The sequence below is a fragment of the Oratosquilla oratoria genome, chromosome 30 (genome assembly GCF_046742065.1).
Source record: "Oratosquilla oratoria isolate Oo_2021 chromosome 30, ASM4674206v1, whole genome shotgun sequence".
Classification (NCBI taxonomy): domain Eukaryota; kingdom Metazoa; phylum Arthropoda; class Malacostraca; order Stomatopoda; family Squillidae; genus Oratosquilla; species Oratosquilla oratoria.
In genome coordinates this window covers 3,073,760-3,097,274 of record NC_134806.1, presented here as the reverse complement: position 1 = coordinate 3,097,274, position 23,515 = coordinate 3,073,760, and the positions used below count along the sequence as shown (strand labels likewise).

General features: G+C 37.8%; 1 protein-coding gene across 1 annotated transcript; it reads right to left on the bottom strand.

The window, feature by feature from the left end:
• Positions 1-1,406: 1,406 nt before the first annotated feature.
• On the bottom strand, positions 1,407-6,871 carry LOC143040978 (uncharacterized). The gene is made up of 2 exons (XM_076212436.1): positions 6,798-6,871; positions 1,407-3,484 (listed from the first exon to the last, which is right to left on the bottom strand). Exon 2 carries the CDS (start codon positions 3,120-3,122, stop codon positions 1,407-1,409), a length of 1,716 nt encoding a protein of 571 aa, XP_076068551.1. The 5' UTR covers positions 3,123-3,484; positions 6,798-6,871.
• Between the last annotated feature and the right edge of the window lie 16,644 nt (positions 6,872-23,515).

Genomic DNA, 23,515 nt, shown 5'->3' with positions numbered 1-23,515 from the left:
ACACAATTATGAAAATATTAGACTGATTTATTCACAGAATGCTCACAAAATATTTCAAATATAGCAAGAAGAGTATAATGAACTAAGGAAGCTATTCATGGGTGAATGGTCTCTTCAGAGACTTCCATTTGTACTGAGCAGACTCCACATCCTTCTTCAGGCACCAGTGGTAGTCGGCCAGAAAGTTGACATCCCATCGGCCTTGACAGTGTTCCTCCATAACACTGATATCTTTATGAAAGTGCTCACCCTGTTCTTCACTGAAGTCTCCACAATTCTCTGGAAACTAGTCCAGATGAGACCAGAGGAAATGCATTCTCACTGACATGCATGCACCAAGTTGGCAGAAATTCTCCATTAACTCATCAACCACCACCTTGGAAAGTTTCAGGTCTCGTGTCAGGTCAATGCGTTTGGCTTGGGTCAAAGGCACCAGTTGGTCATCCTCTTCTGGCCTGTATGCACCACACTCAGCTGTATCAGTCATGTCACTAGATTCGGAATCAGAACTAGATTCCATGGTGAAATTTGGCTCAGGAACAGGAATATTGGGGCCATGGTGGACTGGCTTTATGGCAGAAGGAACATCAGGGTATTGAACATGGTGCATGTTCTTGTGATTGATGCCTTTTAGATTTGTCATGCAAAAGTAGCAATCGGTAATATGTATGATCTTTCCCTTTCCTCCACACCTTTGGGACATCAAATGGCATACTCTTCCTTTCCTTGGTCCTCCAATCCTGTAAGTTCTTTACACATGTTTTGCAGCAGATATGGGGAGTGAATGGCTTATCCCGGTCCCCTAGTTTGACTACAAAGTAAGCTTTATATGCCTTCTCCACAAAATCCATGATTTTTGCTTGATGGTCAGGAAGAACCACATGTCCGCAGATGTAACAGAACCTATTAGGATGGTTTAACACTTCTGATCCATTTTTATACATACCTAGACATGAAAAAAAAAATATATAAAAATAATTCTGACAGGTTACCCAAGACCCAGTTTTCCAAAAACAAAGCCCATAAATGCTTGTATAACTGCAATATTTTGGAAAAATATGTTGGGATACAAATACATTATATCTTAGAAACCAGACCTGACCCAGTAAAATGAACTGTAGTTTTTAATTTAGTATGCAAAAAGGGTCCTAAATCAGTTGGAAAATCCTTGACTTTTGTATAAAAGTTTTGAAACACAGGCCAGTGTAATGTTCCTTCATGAGAAAGCTGCATTGCACAGGTCACAGCAGAAAGACCTCTCCATATAAAACATCAAGTGCTATTTCAGAAGACCCTTACATGAGAAAGGTCTATGTCACAGGTCACACTGTTAGAAACGCCTTTTTCCAGTGGGTCATCATGTGATATCTTAAATCAACCTTATTCAGAAAGCTTCATCACACAGGTCATACTTTAAAAGGTTTCTTTCCTGTGTGGATCACCATGTGACGTTTCAGACGACCCTGTTGTGGAAAAGCTTTATTGCACAGGTCACACTGGAATGGCTTCTCTCCTGTATGGGTCATCATGTGACGTCTGAGATCGCGCTTTCGTGAAAAACCTTTATTGCACAGGTCACACTGGAATGGTTTCTCTCCAGTGTGGGTCATTATGTGACATTTGAGATCACCCTTTAGTGAGAAAGCAGAATCACACTGGTCACACTGATATGGCTTCTCTCCTGTGTGGGTCATCATGTGCTGTTTGAGATGACACTTTTGTGAGAAAGCAGAATCACAAAGGTCACATTGAAATGGCTTCTCTCCTGTGTGGGTCATCATGTGAAGTTTGAGATGACACTTCTGTGCAGAAGCATAATCACAAAGGTCACATTGAAATGGCTTCTCTCCAGTGTGGGTCATCATGTGACTTTTGAGTTCATGCTTTCGTGAAAAGACTTTATTGCACAGGTCACACTGGAGTGGTTTCTCAACAGTGTGGGTCATGTGACATTTGAGATCACCCTTTAGTGGGAATGCAGAATCACTCAAGTCACACTGGAATGGTTTCTCTCCAGTGTGGGAAATTATGTGACGTCTGGGACTACACTTTTGTGGAAAAGCTTTATTGCATGGGTCACACTGGAATGATTTCTCTCCAGTGTGGGTCATTATGTGACGTCTGAGACTACGCTTTTGTGAAAAAGCTTTATTGCACAGGTCACACTGGAATGGTTTTTCTCCAGTGTGGATCATCATGTGACATTTCAGATCACTCTTTAGCGAAAAAGCAGAATCACACAGGTCACATTCAAATGGCTTCTCTCCTGTGTGACTCATCATGTGCTGTTTGAAATGACACTTTTGTGAGAAAGTAGAATCACAAAGGTCACACTGAAATGGCTTCTCTCCTGTGTGGGTCATCATGTGAAGTTTGAGATTATACTTTCGTGAGAAAGCAGAATCACACAAGTCACACTGGAATGGCTTCTCTCCAGTGTGGGTCATTATGTGATATTTGAGTTCATGCTTTCGCGAAAAAGCTACATTGCACAGGTTACACTGGAATGGTCTCTCTCCAGTGTGGGTCATCATGTGACATTTCAGATCACCCTTTTGTGAGAAAGCAGAATCACACAGGTCACACTGAAATGGCTTCTCTCCTGTGTGGGTCCTCATGTGACGTTTGAGATCACCCTTGTGAGTGAGAACAGAATCACAAAGGTCACATTGAAATGGCTTCTCTCCTGTGTGGGTCATCATGTGAAGTTTGAGATTATGCTTTCGTGAGAAAGCAGAATCACACAAGTCACACTGGAATGGCTTCTCTCCAGTGTGGATCATTATGTGAGATTTGAGATTACGCTTTCGTGAAAAACCTTTATTGCACAGGTCACACTGGAATGGTTTCTCTCCAGTGTGGGTCATCATGTGACATTTCAGATCACACTTTTGTGAGAAAGTAGAATCACACTGGTCACACTGAAATGGCTTCTCTCCTGTGTGGGTCATCATGTGACGTTTCAGATCACTCTTTTGTGAGAAAGCAGACTCACACAGGTCACACTGGAATGGCTTCTCTCCTATGTGGGTCATCATGTGTTGTTTGAGATCACCCTTTTGTAAGAAAGCAGAATCACTTAAGTCACACTGAAAAGGCTCCTCTCCTGTGTGGGTCATCATGTGACATTTGAGATCACTCTTTCATGAGAAAGCAAAATCATACAAGTCACACTAGAAAGGCTTCTCTCCTATGTGGGTCATCATGTGACATTTGAGATCACCCTTTTGTGAGAAACCTGAATCATACTGGAATGGCTTCTCTCCAGTGTGGGTCATGTGACATTTAAGATCATGCTTTGTGACAAAGCATAATCACACAGGTCACACTAGAAAGGCTTCTCTCCTGTGTGGGTCATCACTTGATATATAAGCCGACTCATGAGATAGTTGTGCTATTGATGTCACATCGGTTTTTCTTTGTTGTATGACAAATACATGGAATCTATGGATAACTTCCCCAGAGAAATGTTGATTGTTACCTTCTGGAAAAAATGTAATCATAAGATTGACATCTAACTTTCTGAGATTTGTAATAATAGGATTGACATTTTGTACACAAACCATTTCGTACATGCCCATCACCCCTATATAAGAATATTTTTACCAAAGATCTCCTCGAGCAAACTGAATTTGGGAGTTTAACATTTTTTAATACTTAATACTTAATCGCACACTGTAAAATTGATGGTTAAAAACACTCATAAAAATGGGATGCATGCACATTACATCCACACCATTTACTGTGACCCAGCCCTGTGTCCCATAGGAAAATCCTGCTTTACATGCCTACCCTTGAGAAAGGTGTCCATCTACAACTACATATCAACACTACTTGCCAACATTTACCACTTAACTTGTTAATGTTGGTCACTCATTAGTGTTTGGTCATATCAATATCCTATTCATACACACACATTATATCAACTTCATATAGTGGAAACTCCAAAAATTGTAAACTGATCATTATAATGGTGTTTGCTTTGACCCATTCATATTGTTTCACTACAATATAAACATACACATCACTGCTAGATCAACTCTCCAACACAAGTCACTGTCCAATTTGTGTACCAGTTATGATTGCTGGCAATATTACAAATCAATAGACCCTTTCCTCCTAAAAGAGGGGCGGCAGAGTCAAAGCTTACTCTTCAACCATCCCACATCCTTTCATACATCTCGCGTTTGCCCAGTTGTGGCTTGAAACTCCAAGCTTTTCTCCTATTCCATGTAGTGACTACTAATTACCTACCCTAACAGTCCAAGCACACATGGCAAAGGTGATGGTTTTGGCCAGAGCCATGCATGTCCTGGTGTAGGCTCATCACCTACCTTCTTCATAGTAAACTTTCAGAGGTCCACCACACAACCTGCTATCAAGGACATCACATACTATTGTTTCAAAGTGGGGTTCATCTGAATCTGATATTGATTTCTACTACTAAACTCTCATTATTTTATCATGGGCCACTAGTACTACCACAAGTTAATTTTAGTAGAAGTAACACCAAAATCCTATGGATAAAAATAGTGATTTCTAACACCCTTCAATGAAAAATAAATTAACCTACCAACCTAACCTATACTGTCACCACCTATGGGGGTGGGTTAAGTTATACTTATCCCCACCCCTCAATCAACCACTGCTAAAACAACCTTCAACACCAAAATCCTATGGATAAAAATATAGTGTTTTCCAACACCTTTCAATGAAAAATAAATTAACCTACCAACCTAACCTATACTGTCACCACCTATGTGGGTGGGTTAAGTTAGACTTATCCCCACCCCTCCATCAACCACTGCTAAAACAAGCTTCAACACCAAAATCCTATGGATAAAAATATAGTGATTTCTGACACCCTTCAATGAAAAATAAATTAACCTACCAACAGGGGTGGAAAGGGAGTTGGGAGATGGGGTTGATGAAAGAGTATTAGGATGGTTTGGACACATGGAAAGAATGAGTGAAGAAAGATTAGTAAAAGAGGTGTGGAAGGCAGAGGTGGTAGGAGTGAATATGAAGGGACATCCTAGGATGAGTTGGATGGATGGGGTGAAAGGGGCATTACAAAAGAGAGGAATGTCTGTTGAGGAAGGACAGGAGAGGACAGAAGATAGGGGTGAATGGAGAAGGGTTGTGTATAGATGATGCTGTGATGCATGAGGGGGAGTGGGTGGGGGATGTGGGGTGAGGAAGTATGTATGAGAAAAAATTTGACGCAGCCTGAAGGGATTTCTCCCCGTCTTCTCCTTTCCTGCATGAGGGGACAGAGAGGGGGGGTCACCGAAGTTATGAAGCCGCCTTGCTGTGGATGTGCTGTGTCTTGCAACACTGCTTCTAACCCTGGGCAGTGGACAGGATGCAGGGATGACCCATCATCCAGGAGGTGCCCAGATAAGAGGGAGGGAGAAGGGTGGAGGGGAGTGGAATATGTAGGGAATGGAATAGGTGGGAGTGGTTTCTATGACTTTTTCTTTTTGGCTACCCACCATGTAAGGGGGAAAAAGCCTTTGGTATACTTATGTATGTACCAACCTAACCTATACTGTCACCACCTATGGGGGTGGGTTAAGTTAGACTTAACTTATCCCCACCCCTCCATCAACCACTACTAAAACAACCTTCAACACCAAAATCCTATGGGTAAAAATATAGTGTTTTCTGACACCTTTCAATGAAAAATAAATTAACCTACCAACCTAACCTATACTCAGCTGTCACCACCTATGGGGGTGGGTTAAGTTAGACTTAACTTATCCCCACCCCTCCATCAACCACTACTAAAACAACCTTCAACACCAAAATCCTATGGGTAAAAATATAGTGTTTTCTGACACCCTTCAATGAAAAATAAATTAACCTACCAACCTAACTTATGCTCAGCTGTAACCACTTATGGGGGTGGGTTAAGTTAGACTTAACTTATCCCCACCCCTCCATCAACCACTACTAAAACAACCTTCAACACCAAAATCCTATGGGTAAAAATATAGTGTTTTCCGACACCCTTCAATGAAAAATAAATTAACCTACCAACCTAACCTATACTCAGCTGTCACCACCTATGGGGGTGGGTTAAGTTAGACTTAACTTATCCCCACCCCTCCATCAACCACTACTAAAACAACCTTCAACACCAAAATCCTATGGGTAAAAATATAGTGTTTTCTGACACCCTTCAATGAAAAATAAATCAACCTACCAACCTAACCTATACATAATACTCAGCTGTCACCACCTATGGGGGTGGGTTAATTTAGACTTAACTTATGTCTTATCCCCACCCCTCCATCAACCACTACTAAAACAAGCTTAAGATTATCTTATCAATTAACACATACATCATGAGAACAGCCACTACAAGTGAGTTACAATCAAATTTGTGCGACAAATTTGTCCCCAGTAACAATCTCACTTTAAGTCAGAATGACAATTTTTTTTCCATATTGTTCAATTACGCCTTCCGGTGACGAATGCAATTTGAGGGGGTTTTCATTGTTTTGAGAATTCCAGCCAACAACGCATAAAACCCCGGTAACCCAAGAATGCACTACCCTTAGAAACATGTTCACTAATATGTGTCTTTATGTCTATTGTAATTGCATGCCTGGCACGAGAGAATCATAATGTAAACACTGAACTTGACAAGTCGCCTTCATTCAGTCCACAAATTTGGCAGCGGCAATCGGAACCAATAAACATTTGGACCAATTATTGGTGGAGGCACACTAGGCCTTTCTCGCTAGTATGCTAACTTTTGCTACTTGCTTTGCTGTCAAAATTTTGCGCACCCGTCACATTGGGAGTATTCTGCTGATGACTTTTTGGCCAGCGGCAAACGTAAACAAACAACGCTAACCGCTTTCCTCCTATCACCCTATCGGGCCTATCTTTGCAAACGATTCAATAACTGAGGTAGTCAAATAAAAAATATGATAAATAGTCAATAGCACCGTTTCCATATTGTTTTTTACGTTTTGATAAGTTTACAATGATAATGAAAGATAGTGAATAAAAACCTCACGCATGAAACAATTCTAATTATATTATGTACATTAACCCCAGGAATCGTGGCTCATTTTTACACTCACTTGACTATCAAAATTTTCTGCAAGTGTCGGCACACTATTTGCATCGTTAGCAAACCCTTGGTAATTCGTCACACTCAGATACTGGGAATGTTTCGTGGCGACTTTTTGGCTGGCGGGTAGCAACAACAATAATTAAACTTCCCGCCAAATGTCCTCATGCCACCTAAAAGAAGCGTACTATATATATCTAGAATAACAGTACTTCAATTGCTAATAAACATACGAAAGCTAAAAAAAATTGAAGAAGCAGAAGAAAAGGTTGTGGTTTCGACCCTGGTTGGCAAGACGGAGTGACAGAAGCGTCTAAGCCACCTGGTGAAGGAAATTTTACGAGAAGGCACAATTTTTCAGAACATTCTTCTCCAAGGTGTAGTCACTAATATTGAAATAGAATGCCTTTTCAACGTGGCTAAATATGTAAACGAATAAAGATAAAAATGAACACCGATTTTATATTATTTTAATGCTTTTGCTTTGATAAGCATATACTGACTATTAGACATATAGAAAACAAAACTCACTTATAAACAAAAATGTGCATGTTCCATGCTATTTGTATTTTCATATTTAAACCCCTGGGATGGCGGCTCATATGAGCACTCAAGTGAATAGACAAACTTGCCGTTGTCCTTCCCAGCGAATTATCCACTTTTCCCGGCAACAACTGTGTGCACATTGCTACCCATTTTGGACACGAAAAATGTGACATTTGAGATCATCCTTTCGTGAGAAAGCAGGATCACACCGGAAAGGCTGTGTGAGTTATCACGTGACATTTTGAGATCACCCTTTTGTGAGAAAGAATCACGCTGGAAACGTGTCTCTCCTGTGTGGGTCATCATGTATCGTTTGAGATCATACTTTTGTGAGAAAACAGAATTGTACAGGTCACACTGGAAAGGCTTTTCTACTGCGTGGGTTCAATCGAATGCCATTTGGGTGTAACAGTCCATTCCAATTTGCTGTCATATTCTCCTCTTGTACATCTCATTACCTTACATTTACCCACATTTATCTTCAATTTCCTTCTTTTGCACACCTTCCCAAACTCAATCAATAAATTTCTTAATCCCTCCTTTGATCCTGCTACAAATGCAGTGTCGTCAGCAAATAACAACTAGCTTATCTTCCATTTTCCCAATTTTCTTTAATCATCTCCAATCCCTGGCCCATTACCATTGCATTTACCTCTCGTACCACCCCATCCATGTATAAATTAAACAGCCAAGGCGACATAATACATCCCTGACGAAGTCCCACCTTTACCTCAAACCACTCACTCTACATTTCTAATTCTAACACAGGTTATACTACTCTCGCAAAACTCTTGACTGCTCTTAACAGCTTTCCTCCTATCCCATATATCTGCAATACCTCCCACAGTGCCTTCATGTCTACCCTGTCATAACCATTTTCCAAATCCATAAAGGCCAAAAAAACATCCTTAATTTTTCCTACCACAAAAACCTGATCCACGCAACCCCTACCTGTCCTAAACCCACACTGTTCCTCACCAATTACTCCCTCTATTCCTCTCCTAATCCTCCCAATCAAGACCCTCCCACAAGCCTTCCCAACTACACTCAACAAACTGATCCATTTAAAACTACTATACTCACAGGTCCCCTTTTCCCTTGTGGAACTATACAGGCACTCCTCCGTCACTCTACCGAAAAAATATGCATACATATATATATCAAAGGCTCTTTTCCCCCTTACCCGGGAGGTAGCCAAAAGACAAAGGCATGAAAACCACTCCCACCCATTCCATCCCCTACATACTCCACTCCCCTCTACCTTTTTCCCTCCTTCTTATCTTGGCATCTCTTGGATGACGGGTCATTCCTGCATCTTGTCCACTGCCCTGGGTCAGAGGCAGTGTCGCAAGACACAGCACATCCACAGCAAGATCACTCCATTAGTTCGGCGACCCACCCTCTCCGTCTCCTCATGCAGAAAGGAAGAAGACTGGGAGAAACCCCTTCGGGCTGCGTTGATTTATTTCTCATACATACTCCCTCAGCCCCCGCCACCCACCCACTCCCCCTCATGCATCACAGCATCATCCATACACAACCTTTCTCCATTCACCCCTATCTTCTGGCCTCTTCTGTCCTTCCTCAACAGACATTCCCCTCGTTCCCAATGCCCATTTTACCCCATCCATCCATCTCATCCTAGGTCGCCCTCTCATGTTCATTCCTTCCACCTCTGCCTTTCACACCTCTTTTACTAATCTTTCTTCACTCATTCGTCCCATGTGTCCAAACCATCCTAATACTTTTTCATCAACCCTATCTCCCAACTCCCTTCCCACCCCTGTTCTCCTCATCTCCTCATTTCTCACTCTATCTAGCCTAGTAACCCCTATCATACTTCTCAGACATTTAATCTCAAACACATTCAAACTCATTCTCTCTTCCTCTCTTATGTTCCATGTTTCTGCCGCGTACAGTGCTGTCGGTACAATCACTCCTTCATACAACCTCCTCCTAGCATCCATTCCCAAATATCTATTTCTCATTACACTTTTTAAGATCCCAAGGCATTTACTCGCTTCTCTCAATCTACATTCTACCTCCACGCCCACTCCTCCCTTTCTGCTATATTCGCATACAAGTACCTAAAACTATCCACTTCCTCCTCTCTCTCTCCTTTAATACTCACTTTCAGCCTGCTGCCACTCTCTCCCCTTGTACATCTCATCGCCTTACATTTATCCACATTTATCTTCAACTTCCTTCTTTCGCACACCTTAATCCCTCCTCTGATCCTGCTACAAGCGGTGTCGTCAGCAAACAACTGTCTTATCTCCCACTTTTCTCCATTTTCTTTAACCATCTCCAACCCCTGACCCACTGCCCTTGTATTCACCTCTCGCACCATCTCATCCATGTATAAATTGAACAGCCAGGGCGACATAACACGTCCCTGACGAAGTTCCACCTTTACCTCAAACCACTCACTCTCTCCATTTCTAATCCTAACAAAAGCTCTACTACTCTCACAAAACTCTTGACTGCTCTTAACAACTTTCCTCCTATCCCATATATCTGCAATACCCCACACAGTGCCTTCATGTCTACCCTGTCATAAGCCTTTTCCAGATCCATAAAAGCTCAAAAAACATCCTTACCTTTTCCCATAGCTTTCTCACATATGTCTTACCACAAAAATCTGATCTACACAATCCCTACCTGTCCTAAACCCACACTGTTCCTCGCCAATTACTCCCTCTGTTCCTCTCCTAATCCTCTCAATCAAGACCCTCCCATAAGTCTTCCCAACTACATTTAACAAGCTAATCCCTCTGAAACTACTACACTCACACTTGTCCCCCTTTCTCTTGTAAAGTGGAACTATACAGACACTCCTTCAGTCCTCCGGGACTCTACCATCTTTTTAACAAACATTAAATAACCTCACCAGCCAGTCCACCATAACTGTACCTCTTTTTTCAGACATTCTGCATGGCATCCATCCAGACCAGGTGCCTTATCTGGTCTTGTCAATTTAACAGCTGCCTTCACTTCATCTTTCCCTATTTTTCCTCCATTTTCCTCACTCATCACTCTCATTTTCTTAGCACTTCCCACTGCAACTACATTCCCCTCCCTATCCTCCTTCATATTTAGCAACTCCCTAAAACACTCTGCCCACCTTCCTCTCACTGCCTTCTCTTCCATTATCATCTCTCCATATGCACCTTTTACCCTTTCTCTACTTGATTTGCTTCCTCTTCCTCTTTTAATTTCTTTCCAAAACATTTTTTATTACTTTCAAATGTTTCTGTCATACTCTTACCCCGTTTCACATCTCTCCTCTTTGCTTCCTTTATCTTATGCTTTACTTCTCTTCTCTTTACTTTGTACCTCTCGTATGATTTCCTCGTCCTATTTTGTAACCAATCTATGAAAGCCTGCTTCTTCTCTTCTACACCCTTCTTTGTTTCCTCATCCCACCACTCACTACCCTTCCTTCTATTTCCTCTCATCCTCCTCGTTCCACACACCATCTTTGCACACCTTATGACTCCCTCTTTGAACCATTCCCATCCCTCCTCCACTCCTAGTTCTACCCTATCCTTCACTCCCTCCCTCTCCTCTCTAAGCTTCTTCTTGTACTCCTTTTCCTTTTCTTTCTCATTTAAGCAGTTTACTCTAGGTACCTCCCTACCTTCTGCCCTTTTCCTCTTTCTCCACCTATTCTCCACTCTCAACTTACCTTCCACCAAAAAATGATCTGATATTCCCCCACTCTCTCCCCTTAGAACATGTACAGCTGCACAGAAAACTATCGTTAGTAAATCACGCTAATCATTTTGACACAAAACAACGAAACTATTTGAGACAAGTTGAAGTCTCCATCGGAAATAAGATTATCATGTCATAGTGAATCCATATGAACTCCGGAACTATTATTCGATTCATATTCATTCAGAAGGAATTTGAACAATTCAAACCCCAGAAATACCAACCCTTCGGTATCATAAGGTTATGTTCATTAGCGAATGCTTCGACACCCCTACTAACGATAGTTTTCTGTGTAGCTGTACATCCTTAACTCTTCCTACTATACTCCTGGTGCAATGCAGCCTTCTCAGTAAAAAGAGTTCTCAAACGTCATATGATGACTCATAATTGTAAGAGGCTTTTCCAGTGTGACCTGTGTGATGCAGCCTTCTCAGCAAAGAGTGCTCTTGAACGTCACATGGTGACTTACACCGGAAAGAAGTCTTTCCAGTATGAAGAGTGTGATAAAGCTTTCACAAAAATGCCTCTGTCGGGATTTATTCCCGACAATCTCTCCTTCTCTATGAAAATCTTCCCCAATATCTAAGAGATAGTGAATAAAAAAATTCCCAGCAATTTCGGTTGGTACATAAGAAACTTTTTGCATCGAAGATTGGCCGGTTTCGATGCAAGCGCTGTCATAGGGTTTTAGGAATCCTGTCACGGACAGGTGGAAACCCCCCAAAAAATCTTCATCATACCCTGAGTTCCTTAGACAACTGCAGACGATTTTAGTCAGGCTAGAAGTCACTAGTTAAGAAGAGGTTAATAAATTTTGTTTTAGTTAATGCCAGGCAATTTCATTCACCTGGGAGATTTTGCTTAGTGAAGGGGATTCTGTAATTAAATCTTTGAAATAACAAGCAAGTGGAAGTAACTGAGAAAAAGGAAGATACCAAATGACAACAACCGATTTGATAGAGCTGTTGCCAAATAACTGTCTTGCTTTTCTTAGATCCGTTGAAATTAAACCTGTAACCGACTTCCAACACTTTCACTGTTGTAGCGTTCTTCCTAAGTCATGTAACGAGGACAACTGTCGGTTCTCGTCAACAAGGCGAACCTGAACATGACAGTGTTTACTTTTCAAGTCAGATTTATTTTTACTACTACTACTACTACTACTACTACTACTACTACTACTATTATTATTATTATTATTATTATTATTATTATTATTATTATTATTATTATTATTATTATTATTATTATTATTATTATTATTATTATTATTATTATTATTATTATTATTATTATCATTATTATTATTATTATTATTATTATTATTATTATTATTATTATTATCATTATTATTATTACCACTACTATTGTTGTTGTTATCATTATTTCTATTATTGTTGTTGTTATTATTATTATTATTATTATTATTATTATTATTATTATTATTATTATTATTATTATTATTATTATTATTATTATTATTATTATTATTATTATTATTATTATTATTATTATTATTATTATCATTATTATTATTATTATCATTATTATGGTAAAATTTTACTTTCGACCATTGTAGGAATATAGCAATACAAAATTAAATAGTAATTTTGTAAATTAAAATGTATGAACGTAATATGCAATTTTGTGTGCGGAAATGAAAATAAAAAAAGTTGCTAAAACAGATTTCTTAAGTAACGAAGTCGTGTACGACGAATGGTACGCCATGTTTGTTATGGTAGATGCCGACGTCGGAGAAATGAAAGGACGATAAATTTGTCTAAACTAAACTAACCTAACCTAACCTAACCTAACCGGTAAAATTTTACTTTCGACCATTGGAGAGTGGTTGAAAAGCCCGCCAACGTCTCTCACGACGACGACGACGACCAGCCGGATGATATCTAATTTGCAGGTAATGATTTATTAAACACAGGTTAGGTTAGGTTAGGTTAGGTTAGTTTAGTTTAGTTTAGTTTAGTTTAGACAAATTTATCGTCCTTTCATTTCTCCGACGTCGGCGTCTACCATAACAAACATGGCGTACCATTCGTCGTACACGACTTCGTTACTTAAGAAATCTGTTTTAGCAACTTTTTATTTTCATTTCCGCACACAAAATTGCATATTACGTTCACACATTGTAATTTACAAAATTACTATTTAATTTTGTATTGCTATATTCCTACAATGGTCGAAAGTAAAATATTACCATTATTATTATTATTATTATTATTATTATCATCATCATCATTATTATTATTATCATCATCATTACTATTATTATTACTATTATTATTATTATTATTATTATTATTATTATTATTACTATTATTATTATTATTATTATTATTATTATTATTATTATTATCATCATCATCATCATCATCATCATCATCATCATCATCATCATCATCATCATCATTATTATTATTATTATTATTATTATTATCATTATTATTATTATTATTATTATTATTATCTATCATCATCATCATCATCACCATCACCATCATCATTATCATTATCATCATCATAATCATCAGGAGGTGCCAAGATAAGAGGGAAGGAAGAGGTGGAGGGGAGTGGAGTATGTGGAGAATGGAATGGGTGCGAATGGTTTATATGCCTTTGTTTTTTGGCTACCTTCCTTGTAAAGGGGAAAAAGCCTTTGTTATATGTATGTATTATAATTATTATTATTATTATTATTATTATTATTATTATTATTATTATCATTATTATTATTATTATTATTATTATTATTATTATTATTATTATTATTATTATTATTATTATTATTATTATCATTATTATTATTATTATTATTATTATTATTATTATTATTATTATTATTATTATTATTATTATTATTATTATTATTATTATTATTATCATTATTATTATTATGTTTATCATGTTTATCACGTTTATTATATTTATTTATCTATTTCATTTGTTTATCATTATTTTTTATGGGTGACAGTGGTAATGGTCTTCCCTCATTGAAAGTGATATGTCATGTGAAAGACTAACGACTCGTTGCGGCACTGCAGAAGAAAAGTCCACGGAACAGCGAAAGGATTTTTCTAAGTTCGATAAATTTGTCTTTCTTAGAACAAAATCCTTAAAAAGGTCAATAAAGATAGATTTACACAATCTAATCCTTTAGAGCAGTGGTTCTTAACCCCTGGGTCGCGACCCAAATTTGGGTCGCCAAGCCATTTTATTGGGTCGCTAAGGGTTTGCAGAAAATAATTATTTTCCCACTACAAATATATTATAATTATATACTGTAATAATTAAAATACATGATGCCTAGTTTTAGGATTCTAAGCAGACCATGATTAAATAAAAACTCCAAAGCAGAAAATTTATTTGAAGTGTTTTGAAATTTCAATGTATATCTATGTAGGCTTGGGTCGCGATGCTTGATTTGTGCAAAATTTTGGGTCGCTGCCAAAAAAGGTTAAGAACCACTGCTTTAGAGGATTAATGTAACAATTTGAACTAACAGTCCTAGCGTTTAGATCTCTATTGATGGAGCATTTCAGCGTCAAAGGCTTTAGTAAGGTCAATGAATGGCATGAGCAGTGGTGAAAATTGGTGTAATGGTGTGATAACATTGGTGGTGGTGATTACAAAAGACATTGAGGGTGATATGATGGTGTGGTTATAGGGTAATGGCAGGGCAAGTTGTACTCTTAGTGGAAAATACTTCTTAAAAATCAGTTTTTGAAGTGAGAGAAATCGCGATGGGTGCAAAATTAACTTCAGCTATTTAGCCAAGTATGGCATCCATATTAAGGTTTAGGGCAAGTATTTTTTTTTTTTTTTTTTTTTTTTTTTGAGGATTTGAAAACAACCTGTACTGGGTGCGGTTCGATATGTACAATTTAACTAAAACCTCATATCACATATTTTGTAATTTCATTGAACTTAACATCATATTTGGTCAAAGCACATTTCTCGGGAACCATTTTCCATGTGGTACATTATTCCATCATCCTCTCAACAAATAAACAAATTTTTTATGTTTAACACTTAATCTGCAAAATAAATAAATAAATAAATAAATAAAAAATACGGGTCGCCTTCGCACGCATGACCTCCAACAACAAACATTTCTTTCTTCACACTGCAATGAACAATTTTTGTTTGTTTGGCCACTGTTTTCACCCAGAACCACGTTATGGCTATTTCCATTATTCAAGTGTGTACCGAATGAATCACAAGATATTCACAATCATGGGACACTATATTGATAACCTGAAAATTCACATCAAACCTTGGGGGGGGGGGTTCTTATCTGGTAACCACAACGAGAAATCAGGAGCTAATTCAAAATAGTGATGTGAGCATCTTGATCATCCTCAGAGAGCGTGATATATATATATATACATATATATATATGTATATATATATATATATATATATATATATATATTTATATATGTTTTAATTACCCACTGTCGGAGAAACAAAGCAAAAGAAACAGACGAACTGTATATTTCGACCACTACTGTGGTCCTCTTCAGCAGATAGATACAAGGTAAGATGTACAAGAATATATACAATGAGAGAGGTACAAAGTAGGAACAAGGGGAGGTGGCTCAAGTCACATGTCCGAGGTGGGGCGGATTCGGTAATGGTAATAATTTATTCACAGCATAAGTTGTTATACAATCAGGTGACCATTGCCCTTTAGATGTATTGAAATTTGGCAAGTGTTTAATGAGGAAAGATTCAACTATCTTTCTCCTGAAGCTACAATTAGATTTATAAATGATTTCTGGATTGTTCCAATCTATGCGGTGATCCTTTGTTGATGTATGGAGGAAGACCGCGGAGTTGTTTTGTGCATACCTGACAGAGTTTTTGTGCTCTTTTACTCTGGTATTGAGGTCCCTACCAGTTTGACCCCAGTAGACCTCATTACAATCTTTACAAGGTAGTTTATATACTCCTGGGTTATACAGTTCGTCTGTTTTTTTGTTTTTTGTTTTTGCTTTGTTTCTCCGACAGTGGGTAATTAAAACATTTTACTAAATGTGCTACTACATTTTCGTCTTGTGATATATATATATATATATATATATATATATATATATATATATATATATATATATATATATATATATATATATATATATATATATACCTAGGCTTTTTCCTCCTTACAAGGGAGGTAGCCAAAAAGAAAAAGGCATAAAATAATTCCCACCCATTCCATCCCTGAATACACTACATTCCCCTCCACCCTCCCTCCCATCTTAGCACCTCCCGGATGACGAGCCATCCTCATCCCTGCACCCTGTCCACTGCCCTGGGTCAGAGGCAGTGTCGCAAGACACAACACATCCACAGCAAGGCCGCTTAATTAAATCGGCGACCCCCCCTCTCCGTCCCCCCCCCCCCATGCAGAAAAAAGGAGAAGACGGGGAGAAATCCCTTCGGGCTGCGTCAATTTTTGCTCACACATACTACCTCACCCCCCATCCCCCCACTCATCCCACCTCATGCATCACAACATCATCCATACACAACCTTTCTCCATTCACCCCTACCTTCTGGCCTCTCCTGTCGTTCCTCAACAGACATTCCCCTCGTTTCCAATGCCCCTTTTACCCCATCCATCCATCTCATCCTAGGTCTCCCTCTCATGTTCATTCCTTCCACCTCTGCCTTCCACACCTCTTTTACTAGTCTTTCTTCACTCATTCGTCCCATGTGTCCAAACCATCCTAATACTTTTTCATCAACCCTATCTCCCAACTCCCTTCCCACCCCTGTTCTCCTCATCTCCTTATTTCTCACTCTATCTAGCCTAGCAACCCCTGTCATACTTCTCAGACATTTCATCTCAAACTTATTCAAACTCCTTCTCTCTTCCTCTCTTATGTTCCATGTTTCTGCCCCATACAGTGTTGTTGGCACAATCACTCCTTCATGGAAATAGCTGTTGATCACGAGTCCAACACGTGATCCAAAGACCAAGTGAATACAGTCTCCTCTTAGCATCCATCCCCAAATGTCTATTCCTCATTACACTTTTTAATCCACCAAGGCATTTACTCGCTTCTCTCAATCTACATTCTACCTCCACCTCCACTCCACCTTTTCCTGCCACATTTGCACCCAAGTATCTAAAACTATCCACTTCCTCCAGTCGCTCTCCCTTAATGCTCACTTCCAGTCTGCTGCCACATTCACCCCTTGTACATCTCATCACCTTACTTTTACCCACATTTATCTTCAGCTCTCCTCTTTCACATACTCTCCTGAACTGTCACCAACTTCCTCAATCCCTCCTCCGATCTTGCCATATATGTATATATATATATATATATATATATATATATATATATATATATATATAAATTATATATATGTATATTTATATGTATATATAGTTATATATATGCAACAGTAATCACATAAAACACGTGAATAAAGATTTATGCTTGTAACCACGAGGAAAATAAAGATCGGAATACTGAACGTTTTCGTCTATTAAGACATTTTCAAAGTACATAGTGTCACAACAAAGAATAACTTAAATATAATAATATAGAAAACAGGAGAGGTCACACAACGTAAATACGAAAGGAATATCATACAAAGAAACGAAAATATAAAAACAATAAATAAAATGGGTGACAATTGAAACTGGTGAAAAAATGTCACACAACATAAACCATAAGGATGACCAATGACAAGGTGAAAAAAAGAACATTCAACATAAAAGATAATAACAAGAAATAAGAAGGGTGACAATTGACACATGTGATTCAACATAAAGATTGACTTACAAAGAAACAAATTATATACATATGCATACATACATATAAATATATAATGGAAAATAATAATAACAAGAAAAAATAAATAAAAATGGATGACAGATGACACAGGTGAAAAAAGGTCACACAAGATGGCTAAGGCGGAGCTTTGGGACATTGTCCTACAATTTGGTTAATCACAAAATTATCTAATTTAAAAAGACCAGTGCTTAAATTAAGATTTTCATTAAAAGTTTTTTTAATGATACACGATTCAATTATATTTCTTATCAAATAAGAATTACTTGAAACAATTTCTTGGGAATTGTCCCAATCAATACAGTGATTATAGTCTCTAATGTGAGCAAAAATCCCACTTGAAGATTGGCCAGTACGGACACTATACTTATGCTGGTTCAATCTAAGTTTTAATTCTTTGCCAGTCTGGCCAATGTAACACGAATTACAATTCTTGCACGGGATAGAGTAGACGCACCCCGCCGAATTATCCGGTGAATTCTTGATAAGAAGTTCTTTGATAGTATGGTTCTTAAACACAACATTAACATTAAACCAATTAAGGAAACGATGGAGTTTTACCAAAATATGATGAAAGGTAATAACCAAAAGATTCATTTTATTAAAAGGAACTTTTGGGGAAGAATCAACATATATATATATATATATATATATATATATATATATGTATATACATATGTATATATATGTATATGTATATGTATATATATGTATGTATATATATATATATACATATATATATATATATATATATATATATGTGTGTATTGGAACCTGGTATGTTATAACACATTTGTAAATGTTCACTATAAACCCACTATCGTAGAAAAATTATCGGCAGTACAGGAAAACTGTATATTTCGACTACTGTCTGTAGTCCTCTTCAGCAGAATAGTTACAAGAAGTTAAAGTACAAGTATATATGAGGTAGTGAGGGGAACAAGAAAGGGGATGGGGAAAGTGGGGGGACTCAGGTTATATGCCCTTGATATGGTTGGGTCAAGGAAGTACAGTTGGTGGTATTTTGTCCGACATCTCTTGACATTAATTTGTTGACTGCTATCCTCGTAATGCAATCTGGGGGCCACTGACCTTTTGAGGTATTGAAGTTAGGATAATGTTTTATTAAGGAAGATTCTATAATTTTCCTACGAAAGCTACAATTTGATTTAAAAATAATTGATGCATTATCCCAATCCAGTTTGTGGTCTTTTTGGCTGGCATGAAGGAACACAGCGGAGTTAACTTGTCCATATTTTATGAAGTTTTTGTGTTCCTTTAATCTTGTGGACAAATCCCTGCGAGTTTGGCCCCAATAGACATCATCACAGTCTTTACAAGGCAATTTATATACCCCGGAGTTTTGGTCCACATTATTCCTCCGGTGTACATTTACTACCTTTCTAAAATTATTGTTTGGATAATTGTAAATAAATTTAATTTGGTTGTTTGGTAGTAGTTTGGAGACCGAGTTGATGGATTCATTAAATGGTACAATGATGTTACTGTAACTCCATTTAAACTTCTCCCTGGAGTTATTTGGTTGATAAAAATTGGATTTGGCTTTATGTAGGGCTTTCTTTAAAAAACATTCCGGATAAACCTACGTTAGAGTTGTTTATTGATGATGTCAAATTCTATTTGCAAAAATTGTGGACTACAAATCCTAAGGGCTCTAAGATATAGGCCAGATGCAACACTATATTTAATGTTATACGGATGGTGGCTAAAAAAGTGTAGGTAATTTCCTGTGTGAGTAGGCTTCCTATACACAGAAAAGGACAATTGGTCTGGGTCTCTTATGACCGAAATGTCCAGGAATGGGATCCTACCTCCTTCTTCCCATTCCACCTTAAAACTAATATTCTTAGCTAGATTATTTAATTTAACAAAGAATTAATCAATTTCTCCGATAGTGGGTTTATAGTGAATATATATATATATGTATATATATATATATATATATATATATATATATATATATATATATACATATATATATATATATATATATACTGTATGTATATATATATATATATATATATATATATATGTATTATATATAAATATATATATGTATATATATGTATATATATGTATATATATGTATATATATGTATATATATATATATGTATATATATGTATATAAATATGTATTTATATGTATATACTGTATATATATATATATATATATATATATATATATATATATATTACGGGTGAAAGATGTAATCCCACATTTGTCAATCACGTGAAAACCACAGTTGGAGCAAAAAAGACTGGAGACAGGGAATCTATATATTTCGATTGCTAAAGAGGATTGCAGTTTGCAATCAAAATATATAGATTCCCAGTCTTCAGTCTTTTTTGCTCCAACAATGGTTTGCACGTGATATATATATATATATATATGTATATATTATATATATATATATGTATATATTATGTATATATATATATATATATGCATGCATTGTTAAAATCGACAGCGTTAGTGAGGTTGTTGATCTTCTTGTGAGTATTCTCCAGTTTTCTAACCAATATTCTGCCATTTAGAGGGTGGGCATATACCAAGTTGCCAAAATGATTCATTTATTTCAACGTTTCGTCTAACAAAGAGACATCTTCAGGAAATTCTGTAACATAGATAATAATGACGTACAGAAATATAGAAAACAACATGTAAATCTAACCAATTATACAAATATAGAAGCAAATATCAATAAATGCGCAAATTCACACAAATTAACACTATACATGGGCTGATGGGGACCGTTACTTACAATAGTTAAAAGGTCCGATGAAATGACGAAGAAAACCCTTCGCTCGGTGACATATATACGCACCTAGCCGGCTTGGGTGGTGGTGGAGGGCGGGAGAGGGGGCGGGGGTGGTATCTCATTAATACGCGAAGAAGAGGGTTGGGGAGGGGTTGGGGGGTTAGGGGGTTACGGGGTCGGTTGGTAGGAGGATGGAAGAAGTGGGTAGGAGGAGGTGGAGGGGGGGGTTTCGGAGAGAGGTCATGCTCGGTAGTAGCTTGGTCGTGCTGCTAAACAAAGCGATGACAGAAGTCATGTTGCATTGGATATTAATGATAGGACTACATTCTCTGATAAACATAGCTTCTAGAAGCTTAAGTTTATGTACATCCCTATTGCTTGCTATAATCCTAGTGTTTGAAACTAGGTATTCACGGGTGGCTGTTAGGTTATGGTATTTCATTAAGTGATGTTTTATAGCCCCATTTTGTAAATGCATAGTTATTCTCCTACTGAGACTACATCTAGTAAAACCAATATATGCTGTTTGACGGGCTACACAGTTCCCGGTGCTACAGGTGAATTCATAAACACAATTAGTTTTAGACATAGTCTCAGTATTACTATTTAAGTTATTAGTTATAACCAATGAACTAGTTTTAGGGTTGGAGTAGTATACAACCACCCGGATTTCCTTATCTTTAGATACCGGGTGACAGTTCTTAGTGATGATGTCTTTAATTATTTTTTCATCTTTTTTGTAACCCTTGTTGAAGATGTTATGGTAGTATATATCAATGAATTGGGGCTTAGGGGATGTTTGTGGGGAAAGGTGGTCACACAACATTTTATTACAAATTACATCAAAATCACTATTAGGGAAACCATTATTCACCAGAATCTGGCGGATGTGCTGCAATTCTGTATGCAGAGCCTGCCAGGAAGAACACACTTTGATAGCCCTCCGGACATACGCTCTAATCACACTGGTTTTATAGCTAGTCGGGCACTCACTTTTGTAGTTCAAACACTTCTCAGAGTTCGTAGGTTTCCTGTACACCTTCGTTGTAAATTCCCCGGAAGAAGAGTCCACTAAAATATCGAGGAAAGGGAATTTGCCATCCTTATTCATTTCAGTCGTGAAGCTAAGACCAGATTCCTCCTGGAGGCGCAGTCTCAATCCCTGGAGAAGGGCTTCTGACTGTGCGCACACAAAGATGTCGTCTATGTACCTATAGTATAATGAAGGTTTGGTGACGTCATCTTTAAAGACTGCTTCCTCTACTGCCAACATGAACGCTTGGGCAAAGAGTACTCCCAGGGGGGAACCCATCGCTATCCCGTCGTGCTGGACGTACAACTTTCCCTCTGGACATTTAAAGGGGGCCTCAGTAGTGCAGATTTTCAGCATCTCTTCCATTATGTGCTTCGGGATGGTTGGAGGGGGGAAATCTGCGTGTTCATAAACATATTCCAAAATGATGTTAATAGTCCTATGCACAGGGACATTTGAAAATAAACTAGCAGCACCCAACGATGCTATAATGCCGTTAGGCTTATTATCTTTTAAGATGTCTATGAATTCATCCCTAGACTTTAAAGAATAAGTATTAGGGATATAAGGAGAAATTATTTCATGAAGAGTTTTAGCTACGCTGTAAGAGGGGGTAGGAATTTGGGAAATAATGGGTCTGAGGGGGTTTCCTTCCTTATGGGTCTTAACATTACCATAAAAATAACCAGGAGAAAAAACTCCGACTAATGGTACAAATTTGTTACCTCCTATCACGGCGTTAACAGTGGAAATAAGTTCATTAAGTCTAGATTTAATCTGAACAACAGGGTTACGAGAAATACGCTTAAACTTGGAATCATCTAGGAGGATGTCACGACATTTCTGAAAGTAAGTTTCCCTGTTGAGGATCACATAGCAGGAAGCTTTGTCTGCTCTTCTGATGACAATCCTCTCTTTGTTGCGCAGTTGTTCTGCGGCTTCCTTCAAGCGTGGGGGAAGTTGGCTCTGGTGGTGGTGGCGGCGTTTCGTACTTTCTGCCTGTAGTTGTTCCTGTAGATCTGGATTAACTGAAATAACACCTATTTTTTGTAACTTACAAATGTTGTCAAAGAGAGTTGCTATTTCTACCTTCTTGTTAACCTGCTTAAATTTAGGCATAAGGGAACAATTAATTCCAAGGTTTAAGAATTTACATTGGGCTTCTGACAGGGGTTCATCGGAAAGATTGATGAAGCTATCTGTTGGTTTAGGTAGGGCTAAGTGACCTCCATAATGCATACAAGAGAATCTGCTCCCCAGATATTCAAATATATATATATATATATATATATATATATATTTATATATACATATATGTATATACATATATATAAATATATGTATATATAAATAAATATATATATTCTTTCTTTTTCTTCCAAGAGCGACTGTACGTGTTGTCCCCATATGCCTTGCCCCTACCCAGCCCCGCATTACCATGGTGATGCCATGATCTGGATATTTTGTGGTGAAAATGGGGACAGTCTGGCAATGTGCTGATATGGATGATGAATGTGCTTGCGTGCGTGT